Source organism: Panicum hallii, chromosome 3 (genome assembly GCF_002211085.1).
Source record: "Panicum hallii strain FIL2 chromosome 3, PHallii_v3.1, whole genome shotgun sequence".
Taxonomy (NCBI): domain Eukaryota; kingdom Viridiplantae; phylum Streptophyta; class Magnoliopsida; order Poales; family Poaceae; genus Panicum; species Panicum hallii.
Window position 1 is genome coordinate 21015556 of NC_038044.1, and position 21064 is coordinate 21036619.

The 21064-nt window shown below is 42.5% G+C and overlaps 1 protein-coding gene and 1 long non-coding RNA gene across 3 annotated transcripts; one reads left to right on the forward strand and one right to left on the reverse strand.

The window, feature by feature from the left end:
* Window positions 1-587: 587 nt before the first annotated feature.
* On the forward strand, window positions 588-6192 carry LOC112886764. Of its 2 annotated transcripts, XR_003227427.1 has the most exons (4): window positions 588-776; window positions 4497-4582; window positions 5505-5915; window positions 6055-6192. It is a non-coding gene; the product is annotated as an uncharacterized LOC112886764 (long non-coding RNA). The 2 variants fall into 2 exon arrangements; XR_003227428.1 differs by lacking the exon at window positions 4497-4582.
* LOC112886763 (cytokinin dehydrogenase 9-like) lies at window positions 4652-6759 on the reverse strand. The gene is made up of 5 exons (XM_025952753.1): window positions 6039-6759; window positions 5815-5942; window positions 5479-5739; window positions 5121-5383; window positions 4652-5008 (listed from the first exon to the last, which is right to left on the reverse strand). The coding sequence occupies exons 1-5, from the start codon at window positions 6628-6630 to the stop codon at window positions 4684-4686; spliced, it is 1569 nt and encodes a 522-aa protein (XP_025808538.1). The 5' UTR covers window positions 6631-6759; the 3' UTR covers window positions 4652-4683.
* Between the last annotated feature and the right edge of the window lie 14305 nt (window positions 6760-21064).

Genomic DNA, 21064 nt, shown 5'->3' on the forward strand with positions numbered 1-21064 from the left:
TCTATGTTTGCAATCTAGATTAAACAAAAATAAGTTAGTCAAAATATCTGAAAACACAATTCAGCTTGCCTCTTATTATTCCCTTTAATGATAGCATATTGTTTCCATTTTATTAGAAGTTTATGATCTTAATGTATCATGTGTGCACAACTGTAATTGTCTTTGGTCATTTATCTTAATTCAGATGGGTTGATGGAGGTACAAGACAACACAAAATATCTGAAAATAGCATGAAGCATGATGGTGGTGTTTGGATGAAGTTCACTTAGGCTATCGAATTAACTTTGTTTCAATAACATATTTAGACAAATTATGTTACTTTTTCTATTTACATTGCGTGAGATAAAATTCTGTTTATATAGGAAAGTTTATGTTTCTAATCTCAATTAGTCTAGAAATATTTGACCACCCGTAGCAATACGGGCATGGATCTAGTCCAGCAAACGCGGCCACGCGGGGGCTTCCGGAAGTCATGCACCTTTCCCGACCTCCCGCGGGTGGTACTCCTCAGCCTGGCCCAACCTCGTCCGGGCCGTGTAATCGGATGGCCGTTCGTTCAGGCACCAACTTGGCCCAGTGGCCCACGGCCCACCCGAGGCTAGAGTGCAGCAGCCACAGAGAGACACGAAAGGCTCCGGCTCCCCTGTCGTCGCCGGCCATGTCGGCTGGTCGCCGTCGCCGCGCGCCCGGCTCCTTCTCCTCGGTTCCGCCTCCCCGCTTCTCAATTTGAAAGTCCGAGCCGGCGGCGGTTGCGGCAGTGTTTCGTCGAACACCCGGTAAGCTCCCCTCCTCCATCTTCCCCTCCCCAGCGCACGATCGCGCGCCTCGGGTCCGAGCCGTTCGCGTCCCATCCTTGCTACCCTTGGGTTGCTTCAGCTGTGCGATCGTTGTGATGGCCGGGGGATGCTATCATCATAGGGAGCGATTTCTCAGGTGAACACGCAAGGATCGGAAAAATTGTGCCGCGCGTTTCGCGTCATAGGACAATATTGTGTTGTGCTTCCAGGTTAGATTGAAGCGCACAGCCGCGAAATTACGCGGAGGAATTTTGAACTGTGGTCACCTACATCCTGTTGACTCTATCAGAACCCCATTTTGGCCGTCCAGTGCTGGCCATTGATCAGTAGTGCATCAGTTAAAGAGAGATTTTCAGTTCTGATCACGGAGCTCTAACTATCTGTTGTTGCTTCAATTATATGCACATTTGCTTCCAATGGAAAGATCGTGGAACTTAAACTAATCTCGTTTATAGAGGTGACATTTACCTTACTTGATATGACCTGACCACTCTCTCTTAGGTTCTGACTGTCAGGTATATTTGCAGTTTTCCATGTGCTCTTCTAGGCAACTATTATCCAAATGGTAGTCCATAACAATTGCACTAAAAGGCCTCCTTCAATGGTTGCATATGAGCTAGCTTATACAATATTTTCTTATATTTTAGTAGGAGAGAGAGAAGAGCTATCTCTTGATCAAGAGATAGTCTCGTACATGCACTTCAAGATTACGTAGATAGCGTGTGGGGTCATTTATATTATGAGCTATGTTCTAAAAATTAGATCATTGGAAGGGTTGTCTCTTAGAGTCCTTAGAGCTAGGTACTAGCTCGTACCTCGTACCATTGGAGGAGGCCTAATGACTAATGCTAGTGCAAGAGTTCGATATTGTTATCAATATCCTAAGTGGGTACAATGATTGTTTTTTTCGTGGAGTTAGACCACATGCAGTCACACAGGCACACTGCAGAGCACTGATATGACAGACTACTTTTTTTGTGTGACTTCGTCTGTCTAGATAAGCCACAATCGAACGCATTTCAAAACACTCATGACATAGCCATCAGCATGTGTGATTGCAATATTCCTTTATTTGTTTATTACCCCTTTTAGATGCTGCTGGAAAGGATAAGGTGAATCAGACCTTCCATTGGCCAGTTCAATGTTGTCAAACACCAATAGTAGTTATGGCCCCGGGCAACCTTTTTGGTATCCCATCAAGTTTAGGTTTCTTGACAAGGACTGGTTTCGGCCAATTGATGTCATGTTCCGGAAGGACCACTACCACCTTTATAGGTAGTGCATGGTAAAAAAAAAAAAAGGAAATGCTTAGTTCCAGCTCCAGACTTTGTCTACAAAGTTGAAATTTATTGATTTAACATATTGTTAATGTTACATACTTGATGCACGTCTGCTAGTATCTTTATAGAATGCTGAAGGTAAGGACTAAGAAGCTGGCAGAGAATGAAGAGCACATTCTGTTACTTTTTTTCCCTTCTGTTGATTTCTTTATGAATCTCCACAGGGTGTTCACCAGGGTTAAGCTTAAATACACTGTGGAAAGCATGCATTTAAAAGTAGTTTCGGTCAGATGATTTATTGGTATTACACTAGTTTTAAGTTCAACAGGTCTTTTTTTATCTGGATATAATATCTTTAGTGTCTATGGTATATTATTTAGAATCAGAAGATTATAGAAGCGCGCTCTTAGGGTTTTGCAAGAAGTTGTGGTAATGGTAGGACAAAAAAGGTGGGAAAGTCAAATAAAGGGCATTCCAACGCCCTTCATTTTTTTCTAGAATAATATGCTTTTATGAAAACAATGCATTATTAGGCAAGGCAGTCCAGTTTGTAGAAAAAAATGTTTTCTTGTTAATATGATTATATTATAGATTGTCAAATTGACTGGATAATTTGATTCCCTTTTCTGTTTAATAATTTTTATTGGTAAAAGGTTAAGGTGGGGATGATTCTACTTTTTCCTTGATGTGGATGTTGGTGTGTCAGATGATTTTTTCTCACTTTTAGATGATAATCCTAGTTTGAGAATTGATAATGGTTGACTAGTGTTAGTGTTTGTAACTTACGTAGGCATGGTATAGCTTGCAAGGGTGACATACCAATGCTGATGATAGTATCTATTGAGATGGAACTTCTAGATTGATTTGGACGCACTGAACCATATTTTAGCACGATCCTTTTGGGAGAACAACCATATCAAAGTAACTTCCATCATGGAGACAGACATAATCATAATGGACAAGCTTTAACTAGATTATTATCAGATTTGCAGAGATAAGTGGGACCCAAACATAGCTTCCAGTTTTATTTGTGGTTTCAAGTTTGCATCTTTAATGTTTCATCTATTCGATTGATTGTGCGGTCACATACTCACATCCCACTTATAGGCAGTATGCTTGCTATGTTTTTATGGTACTTGTGCTGTTACTTCCTGCTTAAGTTGTTTTTGACTCTAAAGATTCAAAATGTGCTTATGCTTTGAGATTTGTAGATCTAGCTGGTGCTCTTTTTAGATGCCATCTGATCCAATTATCTGCTGTCTCTCTTTCTTTATGTGTATTTGCTCCGTTTCAGTTAGTTCTGGGTACTCTTTATGTTTTATAGCTGTTCTGTCAGAATGTGAAGCATGTACTTCTGTAAATGCTTCAGGAGCATGTTTTACCTTTGGTTAAACTGCATATTGCGATTAGAATTTTTTTTCTCGAACACGCTGGAGAACTGTGTATCTTTGTATTAAGAAGAAAACAGGGCAAGAACCCTTACAACACACCCAAGATTTTAAGAGTACATTCGTGCCTTTTGCTAAAACAAAACAACGACCTCGACCTATGCTGAGCTCCTACTGGCCACCTACAGGCTCAAGGGCAAGAAGGAATGAAATGCCCTGAGCCCCCCTGCTAAACTTCAGTAGTACATCTCACCAGAGAGAAACAATGCTCTAGCCAAATTGGGAGGATCACCATAACAAACACACCGGTTTCGATGATTTCAAATCATCCAAGCCCCAAGGATGATCATCGAGTTAAGCCCTTTCCTTGCCAGATCAAACACCCCCCTCTCCACCTTAGCCCACCATTCATCAAAGGAGGATTCATTCGGCTGTGGAGAGAGGTCATGTAGTCTTACTTTCCGTAACAAGTGAAACCAGAATTGTTGAGCAAAGACACACGAGATGAGCAGGTGGTTGATTGTCTCCTCCACTTGATCGCAATAGGGGGAAGCGGACAAATGTCTCGTATCATCAATTTTAATCCCTTCAGTAAGCCTGATTGTGTATATGTCCTGTCTTGACGCAGACGCGCAGTTGTTTCTGGTCAAATGGACTCTTATGCTACTGGATTGACAAATTAATCTCACAAGTTTTAAATAATTTATCATAGGCAAAATATCACTGTCTTTAGTGAAAATGCTATATAATGCCTTAATATACATAAGAGGCAAATGATACTTCAGCTAGGAAAACATCAAGATTCATATATCACTTGTTAGATGCTGACTCTTTTGCATGAAAGTAGGGTATTTTCCTTGATGAAATATGACTCATATAGTGTGTGCATGTAGGTGTACTTTTAGACGTGGAACAGTTTTATTTGTTCCTCACCGTTCCAAATAGTTTCTGCCTTTTGCTATTATCATCAGTTAACACAGTACTCAGCATGTGTTGTATTTGATAATGCTTAACCATTCTTCTTTGTACAGTGTCTTTGTGGCGTAACAACTGATGGAGCTGATATAATCATCAAATGATTGCTTCCAGAGAGCATCAAAGATGGCTCAAAGATAAAGTAACTCTTCTCTGTTTTCTTGTGCTTCATAGATTGCTAAAGAACTTTTACCTATGGTTCTGTGCTAACATAGGTTCCCACAGAAAATACAGTAGATACAATCATGAAGACAACGGTAGCAATGCCTTATGAAATATTCCCTGCCCTGGGGCTAGGATGGCCAATGGGTCATAGGCATTTTTCCTTCGTACAAATGTCTCCCACCTTGCCTCAAAGTGGGCCTTCCACTCCTGTTCAGTGTTGTAGTTTGGCAGATATTGTTTCATCCCAATACCTGCCTTGTCAGAGAATTCTATTATCCGGTTGTTGAGGTTCAATGTATGTTCGACGCTGTAGGGGCCTGATGAAGATGGTGCTGAGGATAGGAATCCCACTAGGTAGAAAACTTCCTCATCTGGTATGACTACTGACGTTCTGTTGTCCCATCTGCACGAAATGGAAATAGTCAGTCAATCAAACTACAGAAGTTAAATCACCATGTGGTTTCTGGTTTCACATAATCATCTAATTATCTGAAGTTTTATCAGTGGCTACTTACCTGAATTTGTTTACTGGATAGAGCAATATGGGACCATTGTTGCTGTCTTTCAGAATTTTCCCAAAGACCTCCCGTGCGAATGTGTGGATCGAACTTTTTGGAATCATGAGATTTAGCCATGGGTGTGGGACTTCCCACATCCCCTTAGCTCTCAGTTTGACCTCAGAGGAATGCACCCTATCCAGGAACTCGATGTAGCTGACATCTGTGTGGAATAGGGATGGAGGTATATATCTAAGTTGATACAGTAGGTTGTTGACCTCCTGCAGACGTGTTCACACATAATTTGATCATTCTCAACTTGATTTGATATTAGTCACAAGTCATAGCCATATTAATGGCATGCGATTTGCCTCACCTGTTCCATGTTGTCCGCCTCGTCAGTGTTGTAGTTCTTCGTCATCTCGAGGCAGAAGAGCACTCTTCCATCCGATTCGAACTGGCTAGCCCACACTGGATCCTGTGGGTTAAACGATGATCTCCAGTTGTTCAGGATGCCTGTCCTGTTGATGATTACGAAACCCTCTATATAATCAAAGGTCCTTTCTGCCGAAATAAGCATCTCCTGATCCTCTGTGAAGCTTGTGAAGTCTGAGTAGAGAACTTTAATCCACCTCACCTATTGCATATTCAAATCATTAGCAAGTGACTATTGCTAGCGTTAAGTTGGTATAAATTAATTGTTTTGTTGTACCATATTCGGAGCTGGCTCGAGGGCAATCCTGGCTCTAGTGATGATGCCAAACTGACCTAGGCCACCAAGAGCAGCATGGAAGAGATCAGAGTTATTCTCAGGTGAGCAAGTGAAAATTTCTCCTCTTCCTGCATTTGACAGTCATGGTATATAAGTCAGATAAGAATCCACTCTGTTGCTCTGGAAACTTCTAAATCATCATATCGTCAAGGTTTGTCTAATACCTGTCACAATCTCCAGCTCCTTGACATTGCTTATTTGTGGGCCATGCCGGAACGTCTGCCCACTGACCCCTGCATTCGACAGCGTGCCTCCAATTGTGAGGTGGAGATAATCAGTCCATGACTTTGGTGCCAGACCATACTTAAATGTCTCATGCAGGACATTTATCCAGAGTTCTCCTCCTGAGGCATCAACATAGGGCGATGCACCAGAGTGCACCTGCATTTTGGCAGTCTGGAGGGATTCCATTTTGATGATGATCCCTCCAGCTGCCTGGCACTGCCCTCGGAGTGAGTGTCCATGCCCACGGGCCGCCACGGTGAGCGTGGAGTGCTCACCCCTCAAGAAAACATGCCTGACCGTAGTGGCAATGTCATCTACTGAGCCTGGATGAAGCACAGCAGCTGGCATGGAGCTAGAGAGATTTCCAAAGTCCTGGGCAGCGGTAGACACGTCGCTGAAGCTGAAATGGCCATCGAGGTGTAGTTTATGGAGGGATGCAAGCACATCTTGGTCAGGCACGTGCACGGTGGTAACTCCACCAAAAGCAAATAAAAGGAAAAGCTTCAGGTATTGCAGAACTGACGGTTTCATGGCTCTACCTACAGCTCAAGAACCGACTAGTTTGGCAGTTCAAAATTCTGAGGAGAAAGATGCAAGGTGTAGGGGGATAGTGTGGTTCAGTGCAGGAGCAGAGCGATGGGAATGGAAATGGAGGGAGGGAAGGAGATTTAAAGGGGGCACTTGGAGGGTTTGCATGTGCACTACTGTGGGAGGTGGTGTCGTCAAACCAGACTTTGGAACTGTTTGGTAGTTTAGGATCAGTATGAAAACAGGCTTGACTGCAAAATATGGATGCAGAGTTGCAGACATATTGCACTGGTGCAAGTGTTCCTATCTAGAGTATCTTGCTTTGTTGCTTCTGCTTGAAGCATGGCACAAACATGTGTCAGTTAATGAATGGAGGAAGGCTGAGGAGATGTAGCCCATTCATCAGACTCGGTCCATCATGGTTCATATCATTCACTACACCCAAGCCCATGAGAACAGTGACATTGCAAGGATCGTGCAGTGACAGAGATATATTGTGAATTTGTATATGCGATGCATCTCTCAGCAGGATTGAACTTCTAGTCGAGCCAGATGGTGGTAGCATAACAGATATGTAAGTGGCAGACCTGATTTCTGTCTAGCAGGACCCACTGGATGCTTCAAATCCGAGTTCATGTGCAGAATTTCGTGTCAGTCTTCAGCAGGATCATCTGTAGATGTGATATATTTGTTCCTTTGGACTTGTAAGTGGCCAACATCCTCTTGAGCATATCTGATAAAGTTGCATATCTATTTCTGCAGAACATAAATGTCGATAAGAATCATCCTGTGTAGCCAATTTTAGCAATGTCAATACATCGCTAAGAGAAATTTCCTTTTCAATATTTGTTCTTGGCTCAATCGTATGGACACGGAATGCTGAAGGATTCTTTTCCTTCATGGTGACCAAGAGCTTTCACATGATAATGTAGAATCCCTTTGGCAACATGGTGTTGATTGTTACCCTAGCTACTATTCTAAGGTTTCTCCGGAAGAAATGCCATGTTCTTGTAGAGCCTTTTTTCCAAGTTATTGTTAGAGTTTATCTAATAGATTCTTGGATCCTCATTGTTTCTGGTATCTGGTCCTACCTGTTTGAAGGCAACACAAGCAAATCTGTACAGTAAACCGGATGTTCTTACCATCATATCTTCTCTTTACACGTATTGAAATTAGGGGAGAGCTATGCCATATAGAGTAGAAAATAAAGACCAATCGTACTTTGTCTTGGGATAAAATTTCTGCATGCTCGGTGCATGGTGCTCCCGTGAATAATCTTATTCTAATCCGTCTAACCATGTGTCTTGTAAGTCTTTGTGCCAATATTGGCAGTTAACCATGACTTGCCGTTTAATTCATCTTCTACGCATGCTTTTGCATATATAACAATTTCGTGCATCAATATAAAGTGAAAATTTTCTGGTGAGCAAAAGGACTGAAGAAATACTACCCACCTAAGTGTCATAGTTCAATCTATTGTTGACTTTCTGCCATATATCTAACTGCTTCACAGGAAAGTCAACCATGACCAGGTATTTCAAATTGCCGGATCGCTGAAATCCTTTGTAAGTACATTACTCGTACGTTTTTTTTTTTGAAACTCATTACTCGTATGATTAGAAACGTGTCTCATTCCTGACCAACAAAAAACAACCAACTAGGCAACTCCGTTTGGCTAAAAGCCACGTGCGTGAGAGCTGCCAAAATCTATAAACTGAATTTGCAATCTCAACAAAGAAAAGTGTTTGGCATTAATTATACATTAATGTGCAACTAATGTGAGTAAACGCTGTGCTGATTATTGTTCAGAAAGTATTGCCTCCTTTAAGTGTTTTTTTTAGGTTTCCAGATCTTCGGTTGAATGTGTATTGCTGATGCAACCAGTTACACTCCCTCCAGTTCCTTCTATAAGTCACTTTAGACCCAGCATTTTAAACCCTTTTCTTCCTCTTATGGATTTGCTAAATGATATCCCTCTAATGAGCGAATGAACCATCATTCCTAACCTGTGAATAACTGAAGGGGCGAAATGACGAGGACATCATCACCAATGATACATCCACACCTACACCAGTATCTACTTTGCCAATACCACTTGGTCCTATTACTCGCGCTCGTGCTCGTTGGCTTACCCATCAAGTAAGTTCACTCTTAAACTCATGTTCATCAGATTTTGACAATGGAGACACGTGCATTCTTGTTTTACTCAGGAACAATGGATTGGATCAAAAGGGAAGAGGCATCGCGCAGGCTGGATTCGGACTGCAGGACAGCCACGACTTGTGACGGCCGCGCACAACTTCATCTGGATTCCATTTTATTTGTTCAAGTACTTCCTGTAAAGCTTATCAAATCTACTTTCCAATGAATCCGGAATCACCTCCATATCTGTTCGGAGTCAACCGCAGTCGTTGATTTACTACAGAGCCCTTTTCAGCCACGGTGCTGCGTCACCCTATTTTGGCCCAATGGGCCGTGTCGGTACATACAGATAGGGGTACCTTCTACTAGGGTGTCCAGGCTCTTAGCGTATTACCATGCGTGACCCCTCCCACGTCTCCTGGGTGACGTGGCGTACGGCTCAGGCCTGACAGCTGGGACCATGGTCTCCGGACCCTCCTCGAGCTCTCTGAGGTCCAGGACCTCCGTATGCCACGGGAGGCAAGGGAGCTCTCGGGTAGCCCCCGCGGACCCGGACTCCCCAGGGAGGTCCGGGGCCGCCACGTGTGATGGCCGGACCATCACGGGCCAGACCGCTCCAACCGGCCTCTGGGGCCCGGACCTCCCTCCCTCCGGGGAGGGGTCCGGTGCCGCCACGTGCCGCCCCTGCGGAGGGAGCGGGGCTGGCCCTGCCACGTGCGTGTGGCAGGAGGCCCTTCGCGGGTCTCCAGCCCACCTACCAGCATTTAATGCAGTAGCTGGGCCGGGCGCGCCCGAGTCAAAAAGTGTGGCCTGCCCCTGACACGCGGGGCAGGTAGGCTGACACCATGGTAAGCCCGCCTCTTTTCCAAGGCGGCGCGTCGTATCACCGTAACAGTGCACCAGTGGCGTGCAGTCCCGTCACAGCGCCGCGCGCGGCGTAATGATGGGCTGTAACAGGAGCGCTGAGGCGTGCGCTGCAACAGTGCGCGCGGAGGCAACGGCGCGGTGGGTCAGCGCTGCTCCTTCGCATGACAGGTTCTCACCCAACAGTGGCAGCACAGCACCACTGTTGGGTAACACTGACAGCGATCACTGTGTCTGCAGGATGGCACACGACCGTATCCGGGTTGTGGATACGCATGAAATCTTCCCAACCGAGAAGGCTGTGACAAGGGGCTGGAGAAGGAGATCTTCATATCACATAGAGTAGGGACCTGTTGGCCGGGACCCAGTGTAAGCACCTCCCTTGAACTATAAAAGGGAGCACGTACTCGTTAGAGGACAAGGTTCACAAAGGTTCCAGATAGCACACACACAAGCTTATGCTGCTTTCCATTCAGGCTCACGCAGCCAATACAACACCAAAGTGGACGTAGGGTATTACGCTCCGGCGGCCCGAACCACTCTAAATCTTCGTGTCCTTCCTGTGTTCATCTGTCCACCGATCGAGCACTCCTAAGTCTCCTCCAAACCCATCCTTAACTAGGATTAGGCGGGTGCTTTCCGCCACCCGGCTGGAGAATTCCTCTGACAGGCTGTGTATCAAGTTGAGTCCAATTCGGACGCGTCCTAGGGTTGGGATACGACCCCGGCATCCTTATGGTCATTCTCCCACTTCCTTATAACCTTTAGCCGTTGTTAAGAACACTCGGATTTTGTTAGATGCAAGTTTATCTTTTACTACTTCCTTGTAGGCGCGCGTGCTGATCCAGCCGCCCATCTACTTGTTTTCGAAACCCCACCATATTTGACATTCAGTTTGAGACCTTCAATTACATCTTGTATTTTCAGTACTTGTTCTACTTGTTCTCGCTAGTTCTTCGATTGCTTGCAGGACGAGTGGCCTAGTGGCCAGGTGTCGCGCTCCACAAGATCGCGGCAACCATAGGAGGTGGTGTATCGGTTGCTAAGGCGCAGCATCCTTGGAAGACTGTAGTCGGGCTGTGAACGTCGTCTCCTCCATCAATCGAGTTATCCAACGCCTCCCATCAAAAAATCAGGAACAAACCCGAGCGGGTTCACATCAGTTGGTAATCAGAGCAATGTTGTTCGGTGAGAGACTTCCAATCCTTCATTTTCTTTAATTTCCTACACTCCAGAAAAAGCCAAAAATAGTAGAAATTTTTTCCCCCACCGAAATCTTATAGACCCTTTTGAGCCTTTACTAATACAGCTTAGTTAGGGCTTGTTGAGTTTCCGGTTGCATCGGTTGTGTCGAGTTGCTGGTCTTAGTTGTAGTCCTTTAGAGTTTTGAGTTCTTATCACGTTTGGTCGCATAGGCTACCTTTTTAATCACTATTTTGGCCGAATCAGAATACACTTTGACTGTCAAGTTCGACTTGGAATTGGTTAAGCGCGTGTTGGTTAAGACCGACTTAAATTCGAGTAGCCTTTTCATCTCTCGATTGGCCGAATCTGAGTGCCTTCTTGTTATCAAGTCCAAGTTAGAATCGGTGCTGGTTGAATCTGAGTGCGAACTGTGCAATAGAGGCAATAACACTTCACATTCACATATATATTTAGATGTTCGACTTACTCCAGAGAGAGAGTGTGTGGTGACTTGCTCACTTGTATTCCTTTATTCATAAAATCTGTTTTCGAGGTTCCCTGAAAAAATTAAAAAAAAGAAAAAAGAAAAGGAAGAAAAGTGAAAAAAAGGAAAAAAAAAAAGCAAGGGGCTAATTTATTGCGTTTGTTTTTCTCTTCTGTTCGGGGTGGTGCTTTGTGACTTCCTTTGTATCCAGTCTCACGTCTCTAGCACGGTCTAACCTAGGACCAGCACAGTATCACATGAACGATTATTTAGCTTGCTTTTATGACTAACGTGGTGCTAGTACTTTCTTGTTCCAGCCCACCTACAGCTCCACATATTCGACTACAACTATACAGGTCTTGTTGCTGCAGTACCGATATACTTCATTCCACGGTTGCGGACTTGTTAGTTGTCGTTCCCTCCTGGCAGTAAGGTAAGAATTGGAAAGAGCTTGTGCAACAGGTTGAGAAGAGCTTGTGCAATAGGTTGAGAGTGAGCGACTTGCAGTGGCCCTATTAGCTGTAGGGCTTTTACTACTTCTTTCATATTGTCCTTGTTTTTTCTCACCATGGCAGGCTCCGAGGAGGAGGATCATAGCTTGCAGCAGTCTCCACGTACCAGGGGCATCATAAAACATTTTGAAAGGCAAGTGCAGCGGCACATAGAGAGAATTGATAATGATATGCAGGTGATGAATGATAAGATTGGACAATTGGAGGCCACGCAGATTACCACCAACACCAAACTTACGGGCCAGGAGACAGCGGTCGGCAATATTGACAAGAGTCTCGCTGCTCTTTTGCAGCATTTTGATGAGCTCCATGCGAAGACCAACGAGCAGCATGATGATTGGGAGGATGAATATATTGTTGATACTGAACAAGATGAACGAGACATTCACCATCGCCGACGGCTACGTACTAATCGTAGAGGTATGGGTGGTTTTCGCCGACGTGAGGTACACAACAATAATGATGCTTTCAGCAAGATTAAATTTAATATATCTCTTTTTGATGGTACATATTACGCTGATGCATACATTACTTTAAAAATTGCTGTTGATCAAAAGTTTGCATACCATGATTTTACTAAGAATGCACATGTTGGGGCTGCTAGTAGTGAGTTCACTGATTTTGCCTCTCTTTAGTGGATAGAATATGGCAAGAAAAATATTGATGACATGCCATAAACTTGGAATGCTTTAAAATGGGTCATGCGGGCTAGACTATGCACGTGATATGTTACATAAGTTACAACAATTGAGACAGGGCACTAAAAGTGTAGAAGAATATTATTAGGAATTGCAAATATTTGTGCTACGTTGTAATTTAGTGGAGGGTGGGGAACCTGTCATGGCTAGATTTTTGGGGGAGTTAAATCGAGAAATTCAGGACATTCTTACTTATAAAGATTATACTAACGTAACCCGTTTGTTTCATCTTGCTTGTAAAGCTGAAAGTGAAGTGTAAGGACGACATGCTAGTACCACACCTAATATTTCCGTAGGTAAATCTACCTCATGGTAGCCACGCATGAGTACTTTTATGGACGGACGTGCACCTATATCAATTCCTTCACCGAGTCATGCAGCACCATCTTCTCCATCCAACGACAAGCCACGTGCTCCTCCCACCACTTCAGCAACCAAGACTGTCTAGGAACCAGCCGCTAATGCTTCCTCGATTGCATCCACGGGTAGAACAAGAGATGTCCAGTGTCATCGTTGCAAGGGCTTTTGGCACGTGCAGCGTGACTATCCTAGTAAGCGCGTTTTGGTGGTCAAAGATGATGGTGCGTATTCCACCGCTAGTGATTTTGATGAAGATACACTTGCTTTGTTCGCTGCTGACCATGCAGGTAACGAGGGAACACCAGAAGAGCATATTGATGCAGGTGACGCTGAACACTACGAGAGTCTTATTGTGCAGCATGTGCTTAGTGCACAAATGGAGAAGTCGGAGCAAAATCAGCGACACGCGCTGTTCCAAACCAAGTGTGTCATTAAAGAGCGTTCCTGTCGTATGATTATTGATGGAGGTAGCTACAACAATTTAGCTAGCAGCGATATGGTGGAGAAGCTTGCACTCAGCACCAAACCACACCCATTTCCGTATCACATTCAATGGCTAAACAACGGTGGTAAGGCTAAGGTAACGAGACTGGTGCGCATTAATTTTACAATCGGATCATATCATGATGTTGTTGAGTACGATGTTGTGTCTATGCAAGCTTGTCATATTCTGCTCGGTAGATCTTGGCAATTTGATACGGATTGTGTGCATCATGGTAGATCAAATCAGTTTTCGCTCTTGCACCATGATAAGAAAATTGTGTTGCTGCCTATGTCTTCTGAAGCTATTGCGTGTGATGATATTGCTAGAGCTGCCAAAGCTAAAAGTGAGAACAACAAAATTGTCAAGTCGGATGCTAATAAGAAAGATGAGATACGATTGAAAGGAACTTGCTTACTTGTTATTAATGAATTGATTGCTACCACTTCCCTTGCCTATGCTTTGGTGTGCAAAAATGCTTTGATTTCCATTCACGATATGTAGCGCTCCTTATCCCCTGCTGTCACTAACATTTTGCATGAGTATTCTGATGTGTTTCAGTGTGAAATACCAGCGGGGCTGCCACCAATACGAGGGACTGAGCACCAAATTGATCTAATTCTAGGTGCATCGTTGCCCAACCGTGCGCCGTACAGGACCAATCTGGAAGAAACTAAAGAGATTCAGCGACAAATGCAAGAACTACTCGATAAAAGTTATGTACGTGAGTCCATTATTCTTGTGCTGTTCCGGTTATTTTAGTGTCCAAGAAAGATGGAACATAGCATATGTGTGTTGATTGTAGAGCTATTAATAATATCACAATTCGATATAGACATTCTATTCCACGTTTGGATGATATGCTTGATGAATTGAGTGGTGCTGTTGTGTTTACCAAAGTTGATTTGCGTAGTGGGTACCACCAGATTCGTATGAAATTGGAAGATGAATGGAAAACTACTTTCAAAAATAAGTTCCGGTTATATGAGTGACTAATCATGCCTTTTTGGGTTAACTAATGCACCTAGTACGTTCATGCGATTAATGAACGAGGTTCTGCGTGCTTTCATTGAAAAATTTGTTGTTGTCTACTTTGATGATATATTGATTTACAGCAAATCCATGGAGGCACATCTTGATCATTTACGTGCTGTTTTTAATGCTTTACGTGACATGCGTTTATTTGAAAACCTTGAGAAGTGCGCATTTTGCACAGATCGAGTATCTTTTCTTAGCTATGTCGTCACTCCATGGGGAATTGAAGTTGATCAAGCCAAGGTGGAAGCTATTCAGGGATGTCCTGTACCGAAGACCATCACACAGGTGCGGAGTTTTCTAGGACTTGCTGGGTTCTATCGTCGCTTTGTGAAAGATTTCAGCACCATTGATGCACCATTTAATGTGCTTACGAAGAAGGGGGTGCCCTTTTCTTAGGGCACCACACAAGAGAATGCGTTCACTATGTTGAAAGATAAGTTGACACATGCACCTCTCCTCCAACTTTCTGATTTTAATAAGATCTTTGAGCTTCAATGTGATGCTAGTGGAATTGGTTTGGATGGTGTTCTGTTACAAGATGGTAAACCTGTTGCATATTTTAAGAAATTGAGCGGACTTGTTCTGAATTATTCTACTTATAATAAGGAATTGCATGCTCTTGTGTGCACATTAGAAATATGGCAGTATTATTTGTGACCCTATACATTCTGATCATGAATCTTTGAAGCATATTCGTAGTTAAGGAAAATTGAACCATAGACATGCTAAGTGGTTTGAATTTATTGAACCTTTTCCTTATGTCATCAAACACAAGAAAGCGAAAGAGAACGTCATTGCTGATACTTTGTCTAGGCGATATACTTTGCTGACACAACTTGATTGCAAGATTTTTAGATTGGGCACAATTAAAACACAATATGTGAATGATGCTGATTTTAAGGATGTTTTGCTGCATTATAAGGATGGAAAAGTATGGAAGAAATTCGTTGTCAATGATGGGTTTGTATTTCGAGCTAACAAGCTATGCATTCTAGCTAGCTCCATTTGTTTGTTGTTGTTATAGAAAGCACATGGAGGTGGCTTGATGGGGTATTTTGGAGCAAAGAAGATAGAGGATGTACTTACTGGTTATTTCTTTTGGCCAAAAATGAGAAGAGATGTGGAGCGATTTGTTGCACGTTGCACTAAATGTCAAAAAGCTAAGTCACGATTAAACCCGCATGGTTTGTATATGTCTTTACCAGTTCCTAGTGCTCCTTGGGAGGATATTTCTATGGATTTCATGTTGGGATTGTCTAGAACTAGAAAGGGACGTGATAGCGTTTTTGTGGTTGTGGATAGATTTTCTAAGATGGCATACTTTATACCATGTCATAAAACTAATGATGCTACACATGTTGCTGATTTGTTCTTTCGAGAAATTGTTCGTTTGCATGGTATGCCAAACACAATTATTTCTGATCGCGATGCCAAATTTTTTAGCCACTTTTGAAGAACTTTATGGGCACAATTGGGAACTAAACTTCTATTTTCTACCACTTGCCATCTCCAAACAGATGGTCAAACTGAAGTTGTTAATGGAACCTTGTCTACCATATTAAGAGCTATTTTAAAGAAAAAAATTAAGTTGTGGGAAGAATGTTTGCCTCATGTTGAGTTTGCTTATAATCGTTCCATGCATTCTACTACAGAGATGTGCCTCTTTGAAATTGTTTATGATTTTATACATGGTGCTCCTATTGATTAAATGCTTTTGCCCAGTTCTGAAAAATTGAACTTTGATGCTAAGCAACATGCTGAACTAATGTTAAAACTGCATGAAACAACTAAAGAAAACATAGAGCGCATGAATTCTAAATATGAGCTTACTAGTGATAAAGATAGAAAGCAATTAATTTTTGAACCTGGTGAATTAGTTTGGTTGCACTTGAGAAAGGATAGGTTTCCTGCTTTGAGAAAGTCTAAATTGATACCTCGGGCTGATGGACCGTTTAAAGTGGCAGAGTGAATTAATGATAATGCATATAAGCTAGATCTGCCCGTAGATTTTGGGGTTAGTCCCATATTTAACATTGCAGATTTGAAGCCATATTTGGAAGAGGACGATGAGCTTGAGTCGAGGACGACTCAAATGGAAGAAGGTGAGGATGATGAGGACATCGCAACCAATAATACATCCACACCTATACTAGTATCTACTTCGCCAACACCACTTGATCCTATTCCTCACGCTCGTGCTCATCGGTTTATAAGTAAGTTCACTCTTAAGCTCAGGTTCATCAGATTTTGACAATAGTGATACGTGCACTCTTGTTTTACTCAGGAACAATGGATTGGATCAATAGATTGGATCAAAGGGGAATAGGCATCACGTAGGATGGATTCGGACTGCAGGACAGACACGACTTGTGATGGCCGCAACGACTTCATCCGGATTCTGTTTTGGTCATTCAAGTACTTTCTGAAAAGCTTATTATCAAATCTACTTTCCAACGGATCCGGAATCACCTCCATATCTGTTCGGAGTCAACCGCAGTCGTCGATTTACTATAGAGTCCTTTTTAGCCACGGTGATGTGTCACCCTATTTTAGCCCAATAGACCGTGTATAAGTTGAGTCTAATTCGGATGGGTCCTACGGTTGGGATACGACCCCAGCACCCTTATGGTCGTTCTCCCACTTCCTTATAACCTTTAGCCGCCGCTAAGAATATTCGGATTTTGTTATATGCAAGTTTAGCTTTTGCTACTTCCTTGTAGGCGCCTGTGCTGATCCAGCCATCCGTCTACTTGTTTTCGGAATCCTACCATATTTGAGATTCAGTCTGAGACTTTCAATTACATCTCATATTTTCAGTACTTGTTCTACTTGTTCTTGCTAGTTCTTTGATTGATTGCAGGACGAGTACCCTGGTGGCCAGGTGTCATGCTCCACAAGATCGCGGCAACCATAGGAGGTGGTGTATCAGTTGCTAAGGCGCAACATACTTGGATGACTGTAGTCGGACTGTGAACGTCATCTCCTCCATCAATCGAATTATCCCACGCCTCTCATTGAAAGATCAGAAACAAACCCTAATGGGTTCGCATCAAAAAAGTCTTTTCATCTGCTTCCTAAACACATGCACGCAAAATCTAGGATGATCTATAATTGGTACCGGAAGTACCTATCATGTTACTATCAAGGAACGACTTCATGTACTGGGCTTTCCTTTTCTGCTCTATCTTGACAGCAAATGGATGGAGCTGCCAAAGAGACTAAAAGCTTTTTCAGGAAAACGAAAGGTAATTTTCTATAAGTTATCTGCAAATATTTTTTTTCTTATGCAATAGATCAGCACTTGAGTCACTTTCTTTTTGAAAAGAAAGGACTTGCTTTATGTTTTTGGTCCTTCACTTATCAACTAATGTGGACAGTATATTTCCATTGCTACTACTCTCCATGGGTAGATGATTAATATGAATTGTTCACACTAACCCAAGAAAACAATTGCTTATCCTCCTAGCGGAGTCTTAGGTGTTGTCACTGATCATTGATCTGTCACTATTTACATGTGGGGATCAACAAATAAGTGTTGCTTTGGACATTGACATATTCATGAAAACCTAACAGCAACCACTAGTTTCTGTCATTGTATGTTTGAAAATTCTAGTAAAACTATACTAGTATATATGTAAGAGATTTACACATGCTGTTTTACGCCAGAATCACATATTGCGAAGAAGATAACTTTATGAAGTAAATATGTTTTCAAATCGGTGTGTTTCTTTCTTCAAAAAGAAAAATAAAATAAAATGGGGATGCCTCCATCTCTTTAAAGGCGACTACCTCTCGTTCTCCGCATGGAGGTTGACTCCAGAGGACAGGATGGAGATTAGATTCCCTAATCCATCACATGCGTCACAATCGCATTTCGCAAAGGTGACATGATCTGCATCTACATGCTTTCAGGAGTTGTTCCTTCGCTGTTTTGGTCCGGGCTGTCCATGGCCAGGAGGCTCAGCGCCCAGTCCCAGCAGGAGTCCCCTACACACTACTACAAGATCAGTGGATGGGGCCACCATTGTCGATATTAGTGGATGGCCACTTTTAGTATGCTGGATTTGACATCCAAGAACCAGTTCGTTTTCATCTGAGGGGCAACTTTCTTCGAATTACTTTCAAATAAGCTACAATCTCATGGTAAAAGGCCTCAAAAGGATAGATATAACACTGATATGCTTCAACTTTGAGAGGTCTATTCGACATGCTGAAGTAATGCAATTTCAGAAGATAGGAATTTCATAGGATTTGCACGTGAGAACTATGATTTTTATTGTAAAAAATGCCTTGTTTCTCAATCTGTCATGTCTTTAGTCATTTTGGTTTTCTTCTGTTCTAGTTACTTGTTGCCATTGCATTTTTAAACCGTTTCCATAATTATGAATATAAGGTGGACAGTATTGGACAATTGGTGGGAAAATACAAACTAGTTCTACACTGCAAAACAATTACTGAAGTCATAATATATAGACTCCACATGATGGTCTACTCATTATTCACAAATAATATCCTTACATTTAGGGCATGTACATTGAACAAGCCTCTTCTGCAGTACTGCAGAGGGACGTATACATTAAACCCAAGTCACATAGCCTCTTGACGGCACGTACACTACTACGTGATGGCACATATACCCTAAATGTGACAATGTATCATCAGCACCCAGCGTATGTCTGTTACATAAGTAGAAACGGTAAAATTCTTATCAGTGGAGCTTAAAGTCCGTACATGGAGGGTTCAACTTTGCACTGTTCAACCCTGTGGATGCTTGTGGGAAGAGTTTCCTAGCTAGATTCTCTTTTCTATAGTCAGTCTGAGTATCATTAGAATCTCTGTTATACATCTTTTTTTAAAATACGCGGCAGGAGCACTGCCATTTCAATTCATTTAAGAAGGAGAAGCAATAGCAGTTTTACGCAAGGTTACTATTACATAAAAGGAGACCACACGAGAAACATACAATAGTTAGAATGTAATTCCAGTGACAAATATAGTTAAAACATTTTCTATGGAAAAATGTGGTATTTTGTGCATAATACCACTACAAAAGTTTTTACAATTTGACTACACGCACTTTAAAATGGACTCAGGATCAAACGGACTCGTACATCCAGTCACAAGTAAAGTAGATTTGTATGAAAAAAATATTTTCACAAAATTGCTATCTTCATTCAGATATATTTTGGAAAATGCGATATATAAGATAGGTAAGCAGCAAGACTGCAGGAGTAGGAGAAGAAAGGTCGTCGAGCACACGCTTCAATTGTGTAGGAGAGGGGCCCGGCGGCAAGTGCGAAGGAGGCCGTGGGAGAGCTTGCCGGCCGGCCCTGCCCTAGAATTGCATGTAAGTGGACTCGAATGGGCCCACACTTCACGTGGGCCGCTTGAAATTTCTCCCGCCCTTGGCACGTCAGGCCCACACGGCTGTCGAGTCGATCTCCTGGATACAGAAGCATACTCCGCACGTACGATTAGCACATGTTTACTGTAACATCACATAGGCTAATCATATATTAATTAGATTTAATAGAGTCGTCTCGCGAATAAGTCTAAAGGTTATGTAATTTATTTTATCATTAATCTACGTTTAATATTTCTAAGTAGCATCCAAAATATCCGATGTGACGGGGTTTAAAATAAACCTTTGGAGAACCAAACAGCCCCTAGATCATGCAAATTCAATGGGCATCAAGAAACTATTCATCAGGAACCTTTTCCAAGACTGCTAATAGTAATTTCTGTACACTTGCGTTTCATTTTTTTTGACTTTATGAAACACAATATGCCGTAAAATGCGCCAAGGCTTTTTCCCATACTCAAAATGACTTAAAGATTGCAATCCAGGAAAATAAAGCATCTGTATTAAAAAGGTGCCGCTACGTAGAACAACAAGAGAGCTACAATACAGCTCAGAATCAGCTGGTATATACATGATGATCTATACTCAGTGTTGCTGTCTCAAATCAAATGGTTGTACAGTGTCCACGCACAGCATTTAGGCTGTAAAGGCTGGTCACCTGAACTAAGCCATTTCCCAAAAGGTAAAGGACCAACCCGAACTGAGACGCTGTCTAGCGGTGACTGTGGCTCGGTCCAACTCCGGCAACATTGGTGTTGGCAGTTGCCCAAGCCTTGGCAGCGTCTTTTTTTCTCAGCCTGCCCGCACTTCACTACCGTCGGCCCCTGGCTTGCGAAAGCTATCAAAGCAGCCCTATCTGCGTTTGTTTGGGCCTTGCCCTTGGTCGCTTCCCTCGCCTGTTCTCTGTTCTCTTTGTTGGTCTCTCCTTCCTCGTGGACCCTCTTTGGAAGGAAGGGAAAATATAGAAGTTTTGGATGACCAATTTCTATAGATTTTTTCTCTACAAGTCCTTTTTAATAAAGGATTGAATTCTAAGAATTTCTTTAAATTTCCTATGGAATGGGCTCTTCCATGAGTTATCGAGAAAAATAAGAATCTCATACTTTCTTTCATTTGTATATTGTGTTACTCCTGTGTGGCATCCAAATAAGAACCTCATACTCTCTTTCATTTGTACACTGTGTTATTTCGATGTGGCATCCACACACATATTTTGTAGCTTTCTTGTGTTCTACACTCCTGTAGGATTTCAATTGCAGTGCATCCAAAGAGGTACAGAATTCACGAGAAACTGCAAATAAATACTGTAAG

What these genes read in the sequence shown, in the direction of transcription:
- LOC112886763 (XM_025952753.1), bottom strand. Translation starts at nt 6,630, where the DNA reads ATGAAACCGTCAGTTCTGCAATACCTGAAGCTTTTCCTTTTATTTGCT. An exon ending in GGAGCTGGAGATTGTGACAG is followed by an intron (nt 5,943 to 6,038) that starts GTATTAGACAAA and finishes TGTCAAATGCAG; the next exon opens with GAAGAGGAGAAATTTTCACT. An exon ending in AGGCGGACAACATGGAACAG is followed by an intron (nt 5,384 to 5,478) that starts GTGAGGCAAATC and finishes ACACGTCTGCAG; the next exon opens with GAGGTCAACAACCTACTGTA.